General features: G+C 44.8%; 1 protein-coding gene across 1 annotated transcript in view; it reads right to left on the bottom strand.

Annotated features, from left to right (window-relative positions):
* Window positions 1-188: 188 nt before the first annotated feature.
* The window catches only part of AKT3 (AKT serine/threonine kinase 3), a 190,633-nt gene continuing 168,397 nt past the window's right edge, over window positions 189-22,424 (bottom strand). Inside the window, exons 12-14 of the mRNA XM_090263249.1 lie at window positions 16,762-16,849; window positions 10,199-10,301; window positions 189-3,353 (exon numbers count right to left, since the gene is read on the bottom strand). Coding sequence (XP_090119375.1) covers window positions 3,268-3,353; window positions 10,199-10,301; window positions 16,762-16,849 — 277 coding nt within the window. The 3' untranslated portion in view covers window positions 189-3,267. The remainder of the gene's footprint in view (window positions 3,354-10,198; window positions 10,302-16,761; window positions 16,850-22,424) is intronic.

Raw genomic sequence — 22,424 nt, 5'->3', positions numbered from 1 at the left:
TTCACATCCTTGTGGGTCATATACTTCAGGAAATAAACAGTTTTAGTATGACCAACAGTAATAGTAATACAGTTTCTTGGGTTCATAGTTGCGTCTGCTTAAAATCCTTAACCAGATGACTAGATCTTGCGCGGATCTAATGAAAGAAGTCAAGAAATGTCACAAACTATAAAGCTACAGGGAGGTAATTCAATTACCAATTTAGAGGTTTTCTTTTTTATTTAAATAAATACTTTACATTTCATGCTTGCCTGTAATGCACTACCAGGAGCAAGATCAGGAAATTCTACTGAAGACAGTACAAACGTAGCAGCAAAGTGTGTACACTGAGGTGTAATAATATAGACCCTGCAGTTAGTAAGGAAGGCCCTTACCTTGGTTTGTACTCTAGGAGAAGCAAGTGGCCCCTGCAAGAACAGTCAGCTGTAAGAAGCCGGAAATCAGGGATGGGGAATGAAGAACAATACTGGAATGATGCTATGTCATTAGTGTAGAAAGCAAAGCTGTGGGCAACCCTGCCAAAACGCCGCACGGAAATGGCCAGCTTCCCGAGAGGGCAAACGCCACACGTCACGGCCGCTCCCACGGTTCGGGCCTCTCCGTTGGCCAGAACCCAAACTACAGTTCCGGGCAGACACACGGGAAGTTCAAGAAACCTCCTCCAACACCTTCCTGCCTCTCTGTGCCTCCATGCCAGCTGACTAAGACCTGGGAGTGAGGGGGAGGGGTGACTCTCAAAATCAAAGCCAAGAAAACACCTAGCGTGACTCAAACGGAATCCTGGGGGTAAAGGGGTGATGGAGCCCCTACCACGGGCTGGGGACTGAGAGCCAGCTGTGAGGAGTGGCCAGCCTGGGGCACTGTCAACACTGTTATTAATCTTTAGGACACGTCCTTGGCCAAGGTCATGGAAATCACTTTAAGCGTTGGAAAAAACCCCACAAAGCCACTGATGTGCTCAGTGTCCGCTGTCACGCCTCCCCTGAAGGGACCCCACGCTGTGAGCAGCCAGTCTCGGCTCTTCCCCCCACCTGCTCCTTTTGTATAAAATGAATGCAAGACAACTTACAAGACATACTTCTAGTCTACTTTCCTGTCAAGGTGAGACATTCAACATAATTCCAAGTGGAAAAAAAAAAAGCTGAGCAACATGTGTACGAGTGAACTGCCATTGACTGCAACTTCCTACTCAGTACTAAGGAGGAACTTCACTCAGGTAGAAATATGAAAAATTAGGATAAAATCTATGACTGAGTATGTCTTAGCTGCCTTAGTAAAATGCCCTTTAGCCCCCCGCAGCCCCAGCGGCCCACCCACCGCCAGCAGTGGTTCCGTGTCTCTGAATCCACACTTCTAGCGTCCAGAGGCTAAGACATCTGCACATGAGGATGACTCGTCCTGCTCAGAAAGTCACTTGCTCTTTCTTCCCATGATGCAATCACAACACTACATCACACTGTGGTCTTCCTTTTGGGAGCTGTCAGATAGTTTCGCCAAAAAACATCTCCATGATCACTCCGTGGGGCCGTTGGCCTCCCGCCTGCTGCGAGGAGGGCCCCCAGCCCCCGGATCTCATAGGCTGCTTTGGAAAATGTCAGCTCCTAGCACCAAAGGGTTTAATCTGAAGATCGTCATGAATGAAGGAGAAAGATGAGGTTTGCATACACATCCCCTTTCAGTGAGAAATGTTGGAATGTGGGGACATGAGTATATACAGAAAAAGAAAAGTTGGAGGTGTTCTTTTTGTTTTGTTTCCCTGATGGCTTAATTCAGTGATAAATGTACCATGATCAGAATAAACACACCAGGTTCTCATCTTTGCCTACTCCGTAAACACTTGAGATGTGTTTATTTTGCCAAGTAGGTTCATTTATCATCATCCGGGTCTCAATTTTTGTCATCTCGTTAGGTTGTCAGGCTGTTGTAACACCTCAATTCTCACAAGAGCAAACATCAACGCCCACTTGTTTCACTGACCCCCTGGCATGGATGGTTGGGGATTTTCTCAGTTTTAGCACCAAGGGGTTAGATGACAGCATCTCTTCTCCAAAGCCAAATTCTAACCAATATGTACAATTTCAGAGCCTCATCTGAATTTTGTCACAAAGGAGTAAAAGTGCACAAATCTCCTCGCACGTACATTCCTGCACATGCGTCAGAATAAACTGCGGTATGTCTCTTTTATGTAAGTTGGAGCTGCATTTGCTAACATGACATACAATGCTCATCACTAAAAAATAAATACTACTGCAATATAAACAAAATCATAAAAGGACATTCAAAGTTCTAGCATCCGAGGAAAAGCTAACTTCCCGCAGAACTGAAATGAAAAGTTAAAACAAATACGGCAAACACCTGTTTACCTTGGTGTACAAATTTTGGTGAAAAGCAGGACCGTTATACCTGTCTACATTCTTCAGCCATCAGAGGCGATAATATTAACATGGAAAGAGATTTCCAAGCACAGGGGAAAAAATGCTCTCTGGTGCCAACCCTACCATAGGCCCTTGGTGTGACTTGGCTCTGCGGTGCATACATGTGCTTCCTTCCCGGCAGAGCCATGTTCCTTTGCCTATGACGTCCTTGTGTAATGCCAGGCTTCCCCTGCAGTATCCAGCAGGAATTTAAATACACATATAGATACATGTATGTATCTCAGCAGCTGTTCGGTCCTTTCCGCAAACGCTTCCTAATGCACTTCAGCCAGATCTTAGTGATAAGAGGCCTACTGGATGCACTGACCTGATACGCTATGCTACAACCTGCATACGCGCATTGCCACCCTTCCACAGTTACTTGTTTGGAATTATCAGCTAACTCTTCTTAGTCTAATTAGTTTTTGATTTATCTTCTAGAAAGTTAAAAAATGTACCTAGAATCAGTGTATCTCACTTATCCTTCACTGTTAGGGAAAAACAAAAATGAAAAGGTCAGAAGATGACATTTGGTGCACAAACGAATCATGGTGGGCTCGTGACTTCCCCAGATGGTAAGGTTACCTCTTAAGTTGCTATAATAGTAAGACAGTAGCAGCAACAGCATGAGACCTTAGACTGAGATACAAGTTCATGCAAAAACAAAAAGTCGAGTGTTTGCGTTATGTGTGTTCTCGGGTGGGCGAGAGGTGGCGAGGGGCGAAGACCTGGGACCGGTCTGCATGTCTGAAGGCGCTCCCGCTGTCTGTCAGAGCGAGGACCGGTGTGATGTTGGGGAACCATTTTCAGTGATCAACCCAAGGTGACGGTGAAGTAGCGGAATGAGAGAGACTTATTCACGTCCGCTTGCAGAATAGGAGAACTGAGGGAAGTGTGGCCGCCGCTCGTTGTCCACGCAGTCCATCCCGTCCTCGTCATCTGCAGACAGGGAGCAGCTATGTTAATTTCACATCTGTTTCAGGCATCGCTATCTCTGGTCTACATAGTTCTAACTTCTAACATCATGAAGGCTAATGGCAACAGCTCCTAGAAACTCCTATCTATCCATGAAACATACAGCAGCTAAACTTATTTCAAAACTCTCTCATTTTCAAACACCTTAACTATGAAGAAATGACACCATCAAATCATCACCTTCAAGACACATTTGCAGTCTCAATAAACTGAAGAAGTACTGTTCAAAAAAATGAGATTTTTTAAATCAGAAGGAACAAACAATCTTCAATAACCTTTAGTTTCATGAAACTGTGCGTGTCAAAATGACAGACCTCGATGAACCTAAGGCACCTGAATTGTCTAGCTGGAATCCACTACCAACTGTCCTCATGTGCTTGTACTTTTTTTTCATGGTGCTTTCGGGGTGATCGAAAGATAGAGTTTCATATTCCATTTCACCCAAGTCCTTGGTTACATGTTTAAGATTTTATATTTATTCTGCATGTAATATCTGCCTTTACTCATCACTCACAGTTTTCCTATGATAAAATTTTAAACTAGAATGAAGAGAAAAAGAGGGAAAGATGTCAGCATTGAAATATGGATTCACCAGGGAACCAACAGGAATAAGAGACTATCTGCATGGAGCCCAGTGTTTACATTTAGGCTACCTCCCCCCTCATTTCTCCTCCCTTCCCGTGTTGAAAGGTGACAAACAGTTGCCCGACTGCCTCCTCCCATCACAGTTCTGCTGATGAACATCCCGCACAGTTGGGAGGCTGGTCCTTACCCGCAATATTCCCCGTGCCTCCTCTCTGGGCTCACAGTCTGTGGGGGAGGCACCCCATTAAATCTCCTGCACCTGATCGCCTGATCGCCTGCTGGCCTGCAGGGAATCGGGTGAGGGAATCTTTCAAATACCCAACCTTCTTTTCTGCATGCAAAATCATTCCATTTCCTCCAATACATATCAGAAGTTCTTTCCCTTCTCCAGTCTTTCCAGGGAGCATCAATTTCACATAAGGGGAGCAAACACGGGCCAGATCCCACTGTGTCACGGGCACTGACCCTGTCACACAACAAAGGACGATAGCCTGCATCCCTCCGAAGAACGAACTTTTCTGCTCTTTTTTCCCTGTTCTTCTTTTCTGTATTCTATTCTTCATACAGAAGACTCTAGAAATGGGATCAAGTTGCTTACCAAAACTGGTAACCTCGAATGTACTAGAAAATACGCTTGGATTAGGCGGGACTTGGTCCATCGGGAAGCATTTGTGGTCCCTGCTCCCTGCAAACCACTGACCTCCAAGGGCATCTCTCTTTTTAACTATACATTTCTCAATAATACTGTGATTTAGGGAAAGCTGTGCCCCCTGATTATAAAATATTGGTCAGGCACCACACAAACCGCATGCATCTTTTAGATGAAACACTTTCCACAGTATTTTCAGCTCCACTAAAGATGCAGGAGCTGCAGACGGTGTATCTGTTGTTGAATCACAAAGTATAAAAACTAGAGAAAAGGAAGCTGAGATCTTAATGTTCCGATTCTGACCTGTGCCAATCACGTTTCACAGGAAGTTTCCCCCATTACCCACTGTTTTGTGGGTGTGTCTGTGCACTCTGAACATGCAAGGAGCCCCGGCCAGCATGGTGGGGAGCCTGGGGATTGTCTGGCCTCAGAGAGGAGCAGATGCTGTCCTGACTCCCTTGCACCAGGTTGGTCAGGCTCTGGCTGGGGGAGATGTTGGATTTCTTGTCCGAGGAGGCATAGTTATTGCTATGATCCTGCAGGTCAGTTGAGAATTAAAGGAGTCATCATCCCTGGCCAGGTGGTACAGTGAGTTGGAGCATCATTCCATGCACCAAAAGGTTGTGGGTTCGATCCCCAGTTGGGGTGCATATGGCAGACAACCAATCGATGTTTTTCTCTCCCTTCCTCTCTCTCCAAAATCAATAAATATATCATCAGGCAAGGATTAAACCGTTTAAAAATTTTTTAAAAAAAGAAAAAAAGACAACCTTCATTCTATCACTTCAGTTAAAAATTAAATACGTTTCTGCAGGTAAAGAAATCTAAATCTTGTAGCTAACCATATGGGGCCCATTTCTGTTAAATCCAGTTCTGTCCCTCCTAATCCTTCATGCTTGGTCAGAGTGAGGGGCAGTGGGCCAGGGGGGAAGGAATGCAGGCCCTGCCCCCCCCCGTTGGGGGGGCGGCAGAGGAGGGTGGGGCTAGAATCAGGTGACAGCCATACGGGTGGGTGACTGCCTGCCAGGGCCTGTCACACCCAGCTAGTGGACATCAGGGCATTCGCGCCCTGAGAGGAGCTGCAGACGCAACAATGGTGATAACAAACGGGAACCATGCTAAAAAACCAACCCAAAGAGAAGCCTCAACTCCGCCCCCGCCCCCGCAGGAATCCCTGGATCCAGAAGCATCAGTTGTCTAATATTCGCAGAACATGTAACGAAAGTAATTACACGGCAGCGAAAGCTCCAGATCTCAAAGAAGCCCGCTTTTTCTGGAAGAGGAAGGCAGAGCGCCACTAACGCACGTAATGCCGGGCGACACGCTCCCGAATCCGCTCAGTTAATTAACACCAGTGAGGACGAGCTGGCACGCTACCGCGGCGGTTTGCACACAAGGAACACTGCGCCTTTCTAAATGCCGATTTGTTCTAAAAAATAACTCTGTCCTGTTTTACAGAAGCAAGGTGGCAGGTGGGAAGGCGATCCCTACCGGTGCCACCGTGGCCCTCGGTAACAAAACCTGCTTCGGCGGCGACAGCGCCGCGCGCGGCTTCTCTCGGCACCACCGCTCTAAGCGCAAGGAGGAAGGACGGTGAGCCGCGCAGTCCCAGCGCCAGGCTCCACCGACTCTGCTTTGCCCTGTCTGCTGGCGGGGCCGAGGAAATGCACAGCAGGGGCCATCAACTCCAGGCACTGCCCGCGTGCCCGGGAGGAGCCAGGAGTGCGGCTCACGGCCACTGAGGCCAGGCCCGGCCGGGCAGCAGGAGCGCAGGCCCCGCGACCTCGCGCCAGGGCCCCACGGAGCCCCGCTGCGCAGGACAGGCGCCCCTGCCCACTCTGCTGTCCTCTCTAGACCTTGGACCGGGAAATAAGATGGCCAGTTCACAGTGGCCTCCAGGCTAGTAAACCTGTTGGACACACACTTGGGGGTCTCCAGGGCCCAGTCCCAGGTCAAGGCCACACCCACTGATGCCCACAGAACCCAGGCTTGCCCGGGCCGGCAGCCCAAGGTGGACTCTGCTGCCCACCATGGAAGCTACCACAGCGATGAGCTTGCTCTGTCTCAGCCTCATCACCTTTTAAAGACACGGAGTCACAGGGCTTCTCCCGCACAACCGATGTCCAAAACGGCAGAGCTGCTGTTAGTGACGAAATGTGGCAAGACATCCTGTTACAACATGCAGTTCTATCGTACTGTAGGTCACAAAGCTGAGACACTAGGTTCAGATTATATTTTAGAAACTGCTGGGTGACTTAAAACACCTGCTTATTTTTCAGTCTCATTTTAGAAGTTCTAGAAATTGAGCAAAATGCCAGTTAGTGACACTCTCATCATGACAACAACCACGTGCATTTGGAGTCAGGGATGAGCAGGTCTGGGAGAGGTCCTGGTTCTTCACAGGCAGGGATTTGCAGTTCAGGCCAATTATAAAAAGTGAACTGATGGCTAGGGAGGTATACATTAAGCAGCTTTTAATGTAACTTATTTGTAATCAAATAGATTTACTGTGGTCTTTTAATCCTTTTTTATTTTTATTTTTTAAGAGAGAGGGGAGAGAGACATTGATTTGTTGTTCCACTTATTGATGCATTCATTGGTTGATTCTTGTATGTGCCCTGACTGGGGATGGAACCTGCAACCTTGGTGCATCGGGTTGACCCTCTAATCAGCTGAGCCACCTGGCCAGGGCCTGCTGTGGTTTTTTCAGTACATTTCCTAGCATCGTGATTCGGTCACTCCTTTCTCCACACCCCTCAGTTTGTGCCTATTCTTTTTCTCTAGGTACTTATTTATTGTATTGGGCCTATCAACACCCTTCACGTGGTGAATCACAGAACAAAGAACTCTATGGATCGATTAATCTGGTGCTTAAATAAAATTTTAAAACAGGAGTCTTTCCTAAAGAGATGGCTTCCCCTGCTGCCTTCTGGGCCGGCGAGGGGTGAGGGGCAGGGCCAGGATGCCCAGCAGGTCTGAGGCCAGCATGTTTCAGCCCCACCCCCTCTCCAAACTGGGATTTCACTCTGAACTTTCTGAAGGAAATCACGCACTCCTGGCTTTGCGCCTGCAGAGCCTGCCCACTTCTGTGCCTTCCGGAATAACATATCCAGTGCGCTAAAGAGTCCCCAGTGGCAGAAGATCCACTTCGCCCGGAGCCTGTCTCACAGAGGGGGCCCACCGAGAGCCACCTACGGAGGACAGGCAGACCTCTGGGCGCTGACATCTGTCAAGCCTGGGCCTCCTTCGGCCCCGCAAGTGCCAGGCCCTCACCACGCTTTGCTTGCTCATCCATTTCACACCATTTATTGGATCTCTGCGCTGCCAGGCACCTACTAGCTAAGGCGGGGCCCGCAGTGCCGCCGCTGCCCAGGCCTCCTTCTGAGAGCGACTGCAGTCTAGCTGGAGAAACAGACAGGAAACAAGAAACACATGATCCAGAGGAGTGGCCTCGTTAGCAAAGGGGTCGATGGAGAGAATAACGGGGTGGGGAGACAGTGCTGGGGGGCCGCGTCTTGTTCTCTAGATTGGAAGGTCACAGGAAGCTCTCGGAGGAAGCGGCCCGGAGGCTGAGCTGCGAAGAACCAGCAGGAGCAGTTCCCGCACAGTCCGCGCAGAGAGCACCTGCATCCCAGGCTCACGGTGTGGCTGGAACACAGGGTCGGTGCGGGGCATGGACCAGGAGGCCAGAGAGGTGGGCGGGACCTGGGCAGACGGGGCTGCGTGAGCCAGCGCGAGCAGCGTGGCTTCAGAGGGAGATGCGCAGCTGCCGGAGGGACTTAAGCGGGGGAAGGACGGGGTCTGATCGCCACTGGGGGTGAATCCAAGCGGTGAGGCCTCGCAGCTGCACTACGGGGCCCGGGCTCTTGGGCCCAACAACGCACTGCTGCCGCCCGGCACCGCAGACTGCCTGCCGCCGCCCGTGCGGGGGCCAGCACACCACGCCAAGCCTGCCCCCACGCTTTCTACCCTACAGTCCTCAGCGGCCTGCGCACGGCTCCGCGGGCTTTCTAACACTGCCTTTGACATTTAGAAATTCTAAAGAGTCCACAGGACAGCGCAGAAGCCCGCTGCCCGACCACGGGAGCACAGGTGACAGACCGTAAGTGGCACATCAACGACTGACACTCCACAGCTTAACCTGGGCAGTGGCGACGCTGCCAGGTCCTGCCCACGACAGCTGACCCTCCCTGGGGCACTTGGGGAAGTCTCTGGCTTTCAGTTTCTCCCCTCTTCAAATAAAAGCTAAGAGGTTCTTTTCGCAAATCTAAACAGCGAGCTCAAAAACACACAGGATCCTGTTTTCCATTTCAGGTTCAGAGCTCCTTGCTGTCAGGCCATGAGCCCCAGATGAAAAACTCTTGGCCTAAATGACAAGTGACTGCGTTTGCTTGCAATACTCTATCCAGCGAGTTTCAACCAGCGGGTGCAAGAATTTTCACAACATGCAATATGTGACTAGTTAGTCAGGGGGCACTGTCCTCTCTTCCCTTAGATTGTCAATAGCCAACACAACAATAGCTGTCCGATGTGAATAAATCAAAATCATACATATTTTTTTGTCAGATCAGCAAAAAATGTTTTTTGTGTGTCGCAGAATTTTGGTGACTAGTTTCTGTGTGCCGGGAGAGGAGAAGGTTGACAACCGCTGCCCTGATCTGTTGTGGCTCCCATGGTCGGCACAGCCCTTCACTGCCACCTTCCCCTCGTGGACCCTCGGGGTACAGTACCACTATCAATGCACTTGCCTTTGACCTGCCTTTTACAAGGGAAGGAAAGGAGAAGAAACACAGGAGAGAATAGAAAGGGAAAGGAAAGGAGAGAAAAACTGCCATAGGGCTACTGGGTGACCTGCCAGATGTGACTCAAGGAACTCTTTTGGGTACCCAAATATGCCCCTGGAAAGCAATTTCGTCCTCATTTCCAGACCAATGATGACAGATACAGACCTCTGTCAGCATGTGAGAATGTTTCTAAATTACATTTGATAACTTTCCTTTCATTAAAGCCCATTTATTTAAGGCATTTATCAAAGTGTGGGACACATACTAATGGCTACGGGATGATTTTAGGTAATACACGAACATCAAGCTTTAACATATATGTGATTTAATTTATAGGCACCAAAAATTACTAGCGAACTAAATTAGGTCTTCACAAATATTCTTGCTGAAGACAAAGCTAAGTTTAAAAAAATGAATGATTAAATTGAAAGTGAATTTTAAAGCTAGTAAGTGGGAGACCAAAATCAGGAAAATTCTGAAGGTAGTATGTAAATGGAAAACGTGGAAATTCCTATTTCAGAATTCTTTTAGCTGATGTCAAAAGAATCTATTGGAGAACAGTACAGAAGGGCTAATTAGTCTATAATTTTTCCATATGTAATTCTTCCTACCTGAAAGAACTTTTCTCTTAGCTACCATTCTTTATATTCCCACAGTGGGAACTAACTCCATTCTTAAGTGAAATGTAGTAAGTTGCTGTGGAATTTGATCTTGGAAATATCTAATAAAAAAATGACTGTTTTCTTTGATTACATTGGTGTGCTATGAATTACTTTCTAAGATTTACTTACATTTTTCAGGTGGCGTTATTGTAATAGTCTGAGCTGTAAATTCTTCATCAAAATATCTGGTATCTGTCTCAGATGTTACTTGAGGCTTAAATGGAGGTACAAGCTGCAAGAAGAAAGAGAAAGTACTGTTAACAGCTTCCCATTTAGCAAAATTAATTTTAGGATAAAATAAGTAACTGGAGAGTGCAGGAGACTAGACTGCTGACCCAGATCAGCCGGTAGTTGGCCGTTCTGCATACAGCGTGAGGGATTATGTGAAACTGAGCATACGAGAGCCTAAGAATAGGGTGGAAAGAGCTACTGAAAAGTCTGTCCCCATCTCTTCCCCAATAACACACGCGTGAAAAACCAGGCGGATGGAGTCGAGAAGCAAAATGCAGGCTCTTCCTGGGGCAGCGAAGGCTCCGGCTCCCTGGCTGTCTGCTCCTCTCTTCCTGATGCCTGATGGACGAGTTATTATTCAAAGCACAACCTAATGATACAGTTACTCTCTGGGTCACAGAGAGAAGGGCTGCCTTTGGACCCAGCAAAGACCAGTTTGCTTACTTGAGACGGGCATGGATGCCTGCCCCTGCTCTGGAACGGGGGAGGTTCTTGGCAGTTAGGACCGATGTTTGCTCACCGTTTTTATCAGATCCTCAGAGGGAACCGTGGCCCAGGAGAGACAAAGAGTAACTAACTGCTCTAGGATGGACATAACTGGACTCTTCGGCCTCAGGCCTGCAGCAGGTACGGGGGGGGGGGGGGGGGGCGCGAGTCTTGGGACGCCTGGGCCCTGGGAGCCCCACCTCGGCGACTGCCCCTGGCTGGGAGGGAGGGGGCCGGATGGGGGTCTTGCTACCAGGGCTGCACCTGCCAGTACAGCCTGCAGGTTCCTTTTCACCCAGGAAGCCCAGTGCTGGGGCCCAGAGTCCACCACATGCTCTGATGAGGACGGCTCCAAAGAGGAGACGCTGCTTTTAGAATGAAATCCCCACATGACAGAAAATGGAAAATACAACAGAATGACAGAAGTGAGTATGTTTTATAAAAATTTTACAGAAACCAAAATACATGATTGACCTGGCATCCATAGGACAGGAAGATGAGAAGATGGATGTAAAGCAGAAGGAGAACAAGGCAGAACCCCCAAAAAGCACGGGTTGGAGCCCGCAAGGACAGATGGAAACCCCCGCATTCTTACTGTCCCTGACTTCGATGGTGTGGATATCCTACGTGAACTAGGACCTCTGTCATGGAGCTAAACACATGCCCTGGCCCAGGAGGAGGAAGAGCTAAAAGAGGACCCAGCACGGGAGATGGTGAAGGTGCCTGGCCCCATCTCCGGCCAGTGGGGGAGCTAACAGACCAGCAAGAGCAGGAGGCGCTGCAGAACAGCTGCTGCTCCACTCGGTCCTGAATCTCCTGCAAGGACCTTGTTAGCAAAGGGGATTCTGGGAGATGGAGCTCAGACTAGTCAAACTGGCATGTTCGAAGGCCTTCACACAAACAAAAATATCTTGAAAGCAGCAAGTGAAATATAACACGTAATTTACAAGGAGCAAGTGATTGAATAAGCACTCATTAAACTATCAACTCACAATTTTATATTCGGTGGTAACATCCTTGAAGAATGAAGCCAAAACAAAGGCATCATCAGATAAAATAAAATAAATTCCTCTCCAACCAACTTGTACAATGAGAAATGATCAAGGAAATTCTTTCGGCTCAAGGGGAATAATATCAGAAAGAACCCTGAATCTTCAAGAAGGAACGAAGAGACGGAAGTGTTCTGGATCGACCGTGGTGGAGGCTGCAGGACTCTGACTAGACTAAACCGGCTGATGTGTGCATTTCACAGGGAGAATTTTATCTCCACCAAAGAAGTTAATTTAAAAAAATAAAGTGCATTTGAAATGGTAAACATGCACTTTTATATAAACTCTAAAAGTTCTAACTCAGAATCTGGGGCTGACATGAAGATTAATCTCCAAATAGGAACCCAGAAGTCTAATGAATGAATTGAAGGACCTAAAATTAATAGAGTGAGGTACAGAAAATTCACTTAGGCGCTTTCAGAAGAGGCATTATTTCACTTAGGCCCCTCAGTGTTCCTCACACTTAAGTGGTAAGAATGAGTCTTACTCATTTAAACAGTTGTCAATCCACTGAAATGAATATTAACCAACTGACCAAAATAACCTACCCAGCACCTAAATTACTCTCTAAAAGCAAGTTTCCTCTTCTTTTCTGAAGGAATTCACGGGAGGATAAGTACAAAAATAATAAGTATGAGATGGTTCTCATTGTGAGCCAAAGATTTCAAATCAATTTTCCTTTAAATATGCTTGTTCTTTAGTATTCTATGTTGTTACTATTTTCCCTCCCAAAGAATAAAGCTTTAGCAGACAGCAGACAGTCGCACTGTGAAATCCCAGCCTCCGCCGGGCCCTCACGCAGTGCCCCTACCTCTTTCCTGTCCTTCTCAGGTGCTCTCCAGGTCCCTCCCCTCCCCTACATAAGCCAGTCACGTCCTCAAGCCTCTGATGCTGATCACACATATCGTTCTCACCCACAAAAGCAGGACCACTGCAATGAAGAAAGCAGGGCCTACAGGCAGGAACTGTATACCAGCTTCTGCAACGATATTTACAAACACATCTGTATCAGCGGGCGATTCTATTTCCCATCCATTTCCCTGAGCTTCCCCCTCCCCCTTGTCCTGCAAAGGCTAATCCCGTCAGCTGTGCTTCCCAGACCCTGCTTTCTTCTTATCGCTATATTTTTACATCTTACAGCAAACTATCCATATATTTGCATCTCAAGTCTTACTTTTTTCTGTGTATCTCCACTTGGAGTCCTTATTAGATTTCCGCCTAAGTATGTATAAGCAAAACAAAATCAAAAACAAATATAATCCTTTCTATAGGCTGTTCAATTTAGCTATTGCTTCCTCTTTCTTGAGTAGCCCGTGTTGGTATTTCCATTTCTTTCAACTTTCCCTTGAGTTAGAAAAGAACTATTTCAAGCATAAAAGAAAGAATAGAAAATAATACGAAAAGGCAACCAGACCTAAGAAATGTTAGCATTTCATCAACATATACTTTGAAACTTATTTGTTTTTTAAGATATAAAACACAGAGATGCAGTTAAATATCCATTCCTCTACTCTCATTAATATTCAACCATTTTTAACCTACAAAATGACACTTATATAGGATTCAAGTAAATTTTTTCCCAAATTACTCTATCATTTACATGCATATTTTATACTTTTCTCACATATATATAGTTTATAAATATAGTTGTCAGGATCAGCTGCAATGCCTTGCATTTTAAACTTTTCCCTCTTCTGGCCAATAAGTTATAAATAAAGACCATCATATATTAAAAACCTCCCCTCCCCCAAAAGCAAGAATCAACTAAATGCTGTCTAAAAGAAAATTCACTGAAATATATAACATAGGTTAACATAGCAGATGGGAAAAGATATATCATAACAAATCTAAAGAAAGCTGGAGTACTTATTATAAGACAAAGTAGATTTCAAATATTAATGCATGAATATAGAGGAATATTTCATAATGATAAAGAAATAAATTCACCAAGAAGATATAATCCTAAACACATATGCAACTAATAATGAAGTTTCAAAATACATGAAACAAAACAGGTTTTCAGTTATAGCTAAAGATTACAACAATCCCTTTTTAGTAACTAATAAAATGAGTAGACAAAGAATTAGTAAGAATGTAGGAGGTATGAAGGACAGTATCAACCATCTAGACATAATGGATATTGATAGAACACTTTATGCAGTAAAAGCAGAGTATATATTCAAGTGTACACAGAACATACACCAAGAGAAACCATTTTTCTGGGCATAAAAATGTGATTAAAATTAAAAGGATTAATATCATATAACTAACGTATGTTTTCCAAACACAAGACATGTTAGGAGTCAATAAGAGAAAGAACTGAAAAATCTATAGATTTGGAAACTGAACAACACACTTTGAAATAATCCCTAAGAAGAAATCACAAGGGGAATTAAAGATACTTTGAAAGGAAAGCACAACATATCAAAATTTGCGAAACATGGCTAAGTCTTTAGACAGAAGTTTTCAGCACTAGTGCTTATGTTAGGAAAAAAAGAAAGGTCTCAAAATGATAATCTTAACTTCCTTTTAAAGAAAACGGAGAAAAAAGAGAACAGTAAATTCAAAGGCAGAATAAATAATAAAGAGCAAATTAATAAATTTGAACACAGAAAAACAATACAGAAGATCCATGAAACCAAAAGCTGGTTCTTCAAAAAAAAAAAAAATCAGCCACATTGATAAACCTCTAGCCAGACTGATCAAGAATAAGCGAAGACACAAATCACCAATATCAGAAATAAAAGAGAGGTCATCACTACATATACAACAAACGCTCTAAAGAAAATAAGGCAATATTACAAACTTTTCTAAGCCAATAAATTAGAAAATGTAGATGAGAAATTCCTCATAAGCCACAAAATACAAAAACTCATCAAGAATAAATAGATATTCTTGATAGTGCTCCCAAGAAAGACAAAACTCCAAATGGCTTCCCTGGTAAATTCCCCCAAAGGTTTAAGGAACTGATAACACAGTCCACAAATTCCATACAGCTGCCCTGGCTGGTTTAGCTCAGTGGATTGAGCGTCGGCCTGCGAGCTAAGTGTCGCTGGTTCGATCTTCCAGTCAGGGTACATCAGAGAAGGAAAACTCTGACTCCAAAAAACCTCCGCTGCCTTGCGGCATACCTCTTCAGGGGAAAGGCTAAGGGAGTAAACCCCGACAGAAAATCCGGAGCCGGAGTCCCTAAGGCGGTTTGACGTTGTAGTCAACACCGGCAACTCCTGCGGCGCACCTGAAGCCAAGCACCTGAAGCCAAGCTGTATTGACTCCGTCTTTCCCTTGGACCCTTCAGCTGCGAAGAGAGGGGGGGTCTGCTGCATGGGCAACAGCAGACCCTCCATATTACCCTGCCCAGGCTCTGTAGCTTCAGCGTCATCACAAGATGTCGATTCAACACGGGAGGAGACAGATACCATGTCACTCCCGAGTCGGACTGCACAGCCATTCTCGGCGGTGCAGATAGACTCTTAAGAAGCTACACCATCGTCTCTCGAGACGGACGGCTGCCAACGAAAATAAGGATAACGCATCACGGGCAGGTGGACTTCCCTCAGGAATGTGGGGCTCATTTACCATTAGAAAAACAATCCACGTAATTTGCCACGTTAATAGAACATAAAGGAGAAAACCCATATGATCATCACAACAGATGCAGAAAAAGCTTTTAATAAAATTCGACACCTATTCGTGATAAAACTATTAGCATACTAGGAACAGAAGGGAGCGTCCTCAAACTGATAAAAGCAGTATAAAAAACCTACCCTGATATCAAATTTTTATAACTTGTTATATTGAAATAATTTTTGACTTAGAGAAGATTTACAAAAACAGTACCAGCAGTTCCCAGGTACCCTTTACATGCCTTCCCCTAATGCCAATACTAAGATATAGCCCCACTATAGTGATCAAACCTAAGGAAGTCCCACTGGTAAAGAACTATTAACTATCAGCTTCAGAAAGAGACTCAAAACATGAGGATGCTGCTGTAATGCTGTTGTTCTACAAGTCTGCAAGGAGTGTCGGCCGGTGCCTCTCTGACGCCCAGGGTACCTGTAACAGGTGTCCGTCCACGAGGAGTTCTCTTACTTACGGAAACTGTGATTTCTGTGGCTGTTGCTTCTTTAGGCAAGACACTTAAGCCCTTTGCTCAAATGAAGTATCACCTATTTCTATTTTTTATAACAATTTAAACTCATACCTCCCCATGCATCACCTAAAGCTGTGTTGTGGGAATCCCTTTCCCTACCCCACTTGCGAACTTCTCCATCCGCTCACCACAAGGCGGCTGCCCGGGGGCCTTCACGTCACCTCTGCCCCGGGCCTGTCCAGTCTGGTGCAGCAGACAGGTAAGCCTGGCTTCTTCACTGGTGTGCTGGCTGGACTTGCAGGGCCTTGTCCAGGTGATGCCAAACTACCACTTCGCCTGAGGAGACCAGCCCTGGTGGGGACACCTCTTTAGCGTTCTTAGTCTCTGACCAGTTAGCAAGGCCACACTGCCGCCGACCGCTGTCCCGTAAGGAATGTTTTTTCTTTCTTTTTTTGATTGAGTGTTTCTTGAACTCAGAGTAGCAAAGGGGTACTTTGGGGTGGCCTGTGGCCTTGTGCACCAAAGAACACCACTGACCGTGTATTATGTCTCAGAGTTTCAAGATGGATTTTGGAAGTCAAAATTATCAATATTCAATTAAATATTCAATACTTAGTTTAACGATAGCATAAAAAGTTCAAATAGTTAAGTGATAGCATAAAAATGAAAAACATCATTACAACATTACATTTTATTCACTTCAAAATCTTTCTGCCAAGAGCCCTGGCTGGTGTGGTTCAATGGATTGAGTGATGGCCTATGAACCAAAATCTTTCTGCCATAAATGCATTTGAGCCAAAATATATAAACACCATACCACGAAGGTAACCTACCTTTTTATCGTATACATCCTGCCAGTTTACTCCAGAGAAGAAACTGTGTCTCATAATTTCCTTCGCATCATCTGGCCCTCCGCCAAGGCTGTGAGGATAGGAATGAAATTCAATGAGCATGACATGTACATAAGCCCAGCGCCTAACAGGGAGTTTCTGTGACATGTCATTTTCTGTGTGATTAGGCAGTTCTTGTGAGACACGGTCATAAAAACCTTCCACTGTAAGATCTAATTTCCCTAACATGCTATTAACTCAGGACAGTATGAAAGAACTGAGGCTTTGGTGACAAACCTGAAACAGGCAACCAGCTCTGGGATTTATGTATGCCAATGAAAAGCTTACTTAATCTCAGTTTCCTCATCTGTAGAACAGGGACAAAAAGTCCAGCACCTAGCACGGTGATTGGTAGCTATTATCTCTTCCAATCCTATAAACCAAATTTATTTTAGAAGGACTCACTCAGAAGGTGCCCTTGTTAACATGAATTCTGAAATGTCTCAATTGGTTAGAGAAACAATCTGTAGAGCATTACTAACAGATAGAAACCCCTGGACTATTTTCATATCTCGAATGAATGTCCACAGACATGATAGGCAATCTGTGAAACAGCATTACAACAGAAGTTGCTAAGCAGGTTTCAATATAAATTAAAAGCTTAAACGTATACCCCCTGCATCTTTGAAGGTGCTCTTACTGAGCTGCTCCCTCACACAATATGAAGTTCGGGCATCTCCTGGCTCCTCGGTTCTGATGCTGCTTACCAGCCATGGCAAAGAAAGAATGACAGGCACAGAGAAAACAGAACGCGAAGTAAGGAGGGAGCGTGACAGGGAAATGAGAGTGAGGGAAAAGAAAGGCAAGGGAAAGAATGAGGAAAAGAGGGCCAGGGGTGTCTAGTCAAATCTGATTCTGATACCGCAGGCTTCACTGGTCTCGTTCATGGCTGGGAATGACGTGGCCTGGGAAATGCTTAACAACCAGGCCTTGGGGAAACTATGCGCATATAGTATGCACATGATATAGGTTTAGTATGAATTGTACTGATATAAAGGATGTAAAGCACGGAATTTATTAAGAATAATAAAAATATACAATGTTCTTTAAGTAAATTAACCCGTTGAAAACTTCTGTTAATCTTTGCTGAAGTCCAAGGCCAGCCAACTGACTTATGAGTAGTTCTGATATGAATATTAGCTGATATTTTTGTTTACAGTAAAGATTAAGATTCAAGTGATACACAGTAGACATATGTCAGAACTTCATCTGTCTGTCAGGTATGTGAGTGACTTCTTGGCTGAATGGTTAACAGTTTTGGAACAGAAGAAGAGGATTCCCTCACTTTTGTGCCATCCATAATGTAATGGGTATAGATACAACCTTTAAAATTTAATCAACAAAACAATAAATCAAGCCCTGACTTACAGTGTTTGCCACTTCTGGTGACGTAAAGAACTCCCACCGTGGCCAATAGTAAAATGTTAACAAAATCGTTACGGAGAGATGAGTTTTGAGTATTTACTACCTTTGATTTTAATATTTTAATTTAATTTACAAATGTATATCATTTAGTTTTTAATAATGACTGTATTAAACAACCAGCTCACACAATTCTTGAAATTGAACAATTGGTTCTTATGAGCGGCTGCCTGCCAATGCCCACACACCACTGGGCAGGAAGAAAACAAACAGGTCACAGAAAACAGACAACTGCACCATTCTAACCAATTCTCGTTATTATTAGGTACGAGAAACAGGAGACGGGGAAGAACCCAGGATCCTCCAGCATAGTGTCCGAATGGAAAACAAAACAATCAGCTGACGTCTGAACATCTTTACTGGTGACCTGCGGTGGCCCAACCTGGATTCATACAGGATGAACCACAGCCCAGACCCGCTCCGAAGGACTGTGTTCACGTTTGAAACTCGCCGACTGGCCTCACTCTGTTTCATTCTGTGTCAAGCCGTGCGTGTCTCGCCAGACAGTGAACACTTTTGAGGGCAGAGAGCAGTACTGAATTATCCAAAAGGCATGTTAAGCTTGGGCTGAGGGAACCAGACAAGCTGGAACACCAAAACACATGTTACTGGGAAGAACTTAGCATTTCAAAGCATGTGTCAAAGTCGTCTGCAGGAGAAAAGTCAGAAGTTTATTGCATTTTCTTACACTTTTGTTCCTGTGTGCCTCAATATTGTTTTCATTTTGAATTACATGAGCCGGAGCGTGCAGTGAGGGCTGGGTGGACACCTCCGGAGTCACCTTGGGAAGAAAAGATTGTAACCCAGCCTCACGCCTTCCTTTTTCTGTCGGCTCTGTAGCCATAGTTTGGCTCTGGACGTAGCTGGCACTTAACCTATGTTTATCAAACATGTATAAAACTAAAGCATTGGCCATGAATACAACACAAAGTCTAAAAATAGAATCTTAGACTGCCGTTTCAAGTGGGGGGAGAGATACTCCAACAGGAGCCCCCCACTGTGAGAACCTTTCAGAAACGCCAGTGTTAATGACTGCCTAATATACAAACTACGACTTCAAAATGACATCAGAGTAGAACTTGCACTAAAATACTTATGTCTAGGAATCCTGAACCCCAGTATCAGAACGCCATACTAAGCCCTCAGCTACTATGGCGTCTTCCTCACCAGGACCATCACGGAACCCCTGTTCTCCCCATGCTACTGAATGGGGCGCGAGCCACGCTTCCCTGTACACTCTCACCGGGCGGCAAGATCAAGGCCACGCCACCAGAATGAGCCTAAAGGAATGGAGAGTAAGAAATGAGAGCGAAATGACCCTCGGACAGAACTGACCGCAACTTGGCGAAGAGGATCAGAGAAATGCGGGCAGAATTTAAAACTGCCGAAGGGGAGCAATAATGAGGAAGTACACGATAGTGCGATTATTGATTCTATTTCCAAAGACATCTCGGGGTGCCTGGTGGGCCCCCCATCTCCCAGGATTCTCTCTGCCCCCCACTCTCATGGCTCCAGTCCCTCCTGGACGGTGATGGGTCCCGAGTCCGGACATTCAGTTCCTGGGTTTCTATTAAGCACTGGTACTAGTTTCCATCTGGGTTTCTATAGAAACCTCAGACTTGGTAGAGCGAAAGCTAGTACCGACCTCTACCCCGGGAAGCCTTCTCCTTTGCCTGTGTGCACCGTCTGTTACTACTACTCCGTTCTCCAAACCAGTCACCACGCTGGGGAGCTGTGGCGCCTCTGCCTTCCACTTCCTCGCCGTTCCCACTGCACCGCTCCCAAAATCCTATCCATCGCTGTCACCGCTGCCTCAGGAAGGACCCGCCTTTTATCTGGACCATCCCTACACGCTCTTAACTGCCCTGCCTACCTGCCCCGGGCCCTTCATTGCTTTAATCCGTCCAAGACAAAGTTGCCAGAGGTACCTTGTCATCACACCAATGTGATTAGTTATCCAACCCTTTTAATAGTTCAGTGGCATCTCATCCCGTTCTGAATAGAGATTAAATATTTTCTAAGAAACGTAAGGTCCTTGTAATCTAACATACCAGCTTCATCGCCCAATGTTACCCAACTCATACTCTGCACTGTAGTCACTGAACCTCTCGAATGCCATGTTCATTTGCAATTCTAGCTGTTCTTTACATGTAAATTTCTCGGCATGAACGCCAATGCAGATCCCAGCTCCTCCCTGAGCCAGCTCCGTCTTCCAATCCCCCAGACAGAGCTAATAATTTCAAAAGCAATTTGTATGTAGTTTAACCTGAGCATTTGTGAATGTGTTTTGTGCCCTAATTACCCTATATGAACATCTAGAGCAGAGATTATTCTGCTCATCCTCGCATTCGCAGTATTTTAATGCAGCCGTGGAGGGGCTTGATAAGCTGCTACAAAAGGAAACAGCGGATAACTGAAAATATCACACCTTCTCTTCAGACATTACCAACCTCTGGGTGGGCGCACAAACCTTTAAGAGTTGTCCTACTTATCAGGACACTAACATTCTAAATTTAGCTCACATTTATTGAGTACCTACTATGTGCTACCCACTGGGTGCGGTGAAGGATGACAATAAAAATGAACGAGACAGAGACACGAGAAGCACAGTATAATCCTGTTCTACCAGCCGTGCACAGGAGGGCCACAGAGTCAGCTGGAGGAGTCGGGAAGGGTGGCATAAAAATTCACAAGCCAAATATTAGGTCCCAAAATCAAGAAGCTACAATGGAAATCCTAACCGTTTTTAACGATTGCTTATCATCAAGTACCACCTGTTACATTAATTGTGAAATCATCATGTCAAATTGAATATTTTTCAAAACCTGAACCAAACTGATGTGTTGTAAACGAGATATGCAGGGAAGAGGCAAAAGTAGGTTTCCAGCTGTGAGTACATGAAACAGAGTTTATTCTATGTGATTATTTATTAATTATTGTATTATTCTCCATACGAACAACCATAAACCTACTTTTGTCTCACCCTCTAAAAGAAATACCAAATAGGTACCAAGAAACTTGATTTCAACTCTTGTCCCCCAAAAATATTCCGTGGGACTTGGGATAAATCACTTCAGGCTTTCTGGGCCTCTGCTTTCTCCTCAAATGGAAACAAGAATAATATTTACCCCACCTACCTACCCTGCCGGGTCTGAGCCAGCAGGGGATACAACAGACACAAAAATGCCTGAACAGAAAAGTCACTTCACAAATGGAAGGGACGAGCCCAGTTGCGAGAATTATGACATGCATTTGTGATTGGTTCTTCGCAAAGCAAAAAGATGGTGCCTCTTTTATCATGCTTGCTTCTTTCTGCTGAAGGTAAAATCACGTTCCTCATAAATTTAAAAGCTAGAAGCATGTAATGAAAACCATCTCTAAGGTAGATAAAGCCCACATTTTAAGATTCATTTATTCCTTCCTTTATGAATTCAGTCTATCAACAAATACATATTGAGCAGCAACCATAAACAAAACTTAGAAAGAAAAAACATTATGTGAGGTGTTATAAAAAATGCATATATACATATCTAGATGGAAGGATGGATATATACATACATATACAGAAACATATTTTAAGGGACATTAAAAATTAATAGTCATTTCATGTATGACATAAAATGCATGTCTAAATGGATATAAGAACTTGAGCAAAGAATACTATAGCTCATTGAGTAAAGGGCTGTAGGATTCTTCAGGTCAAAGCTGAAGCTACAAGAACAGAAATACAAAGTGTATAAAGATTTTTCCCTGCCATTAATATTTTCAGCCATGCATGGAAAAAGACTATCTCTAAATGACAAGCAAAAAAAAGTAGTTAGATATGATGGGATGAGAGGAGTACCAGACAGGTCCAAGCCTTTAATAATGTGAATCAGCAGAAATATAAAGGTCCAGAGACTGGAAGAAAACAGAGGTGCTCTTCTCCCACAATATAAGCACCAGGGCAATTAAGAAAAGTTCACTCATAATATGGATAATAAAACTCCCCTCATCCTTATTTGGTAAAATCTGCATAAAATTTCCAAGTTAGGAAATAGTAGAGGAAATTTTTTAAACGTTCTCTATTATGCAGTTAAAAATAAGTCAGCATCTCAGTTGGAAGATGTCCACACCAAATACATTGCTTCTTGGAGCTAAGTGATGTTTGAATTAATTTCCATATCGCAGTTGCTAACCACACG

This window comes from Furipterus horrens, unplaced genomic scaffold (assembly GCF_987537825.1).
Source record: "Furipterus horrens unplaced genomic scaffold, mFurHor1.1.pri manual_scaffold_15, whole genome shotgun sequence".
NCBI lineage: Eukaryota > Metazoa > Chordata > Mammalia > Chiroptera > Furipteridae > Furipterus > Furipterus horrens.
The sequence above is the reverse complement of the archived record's forward strand: the minus strand, read 5'-3'. Positions and strand labels throughout refer to the sequence as shown.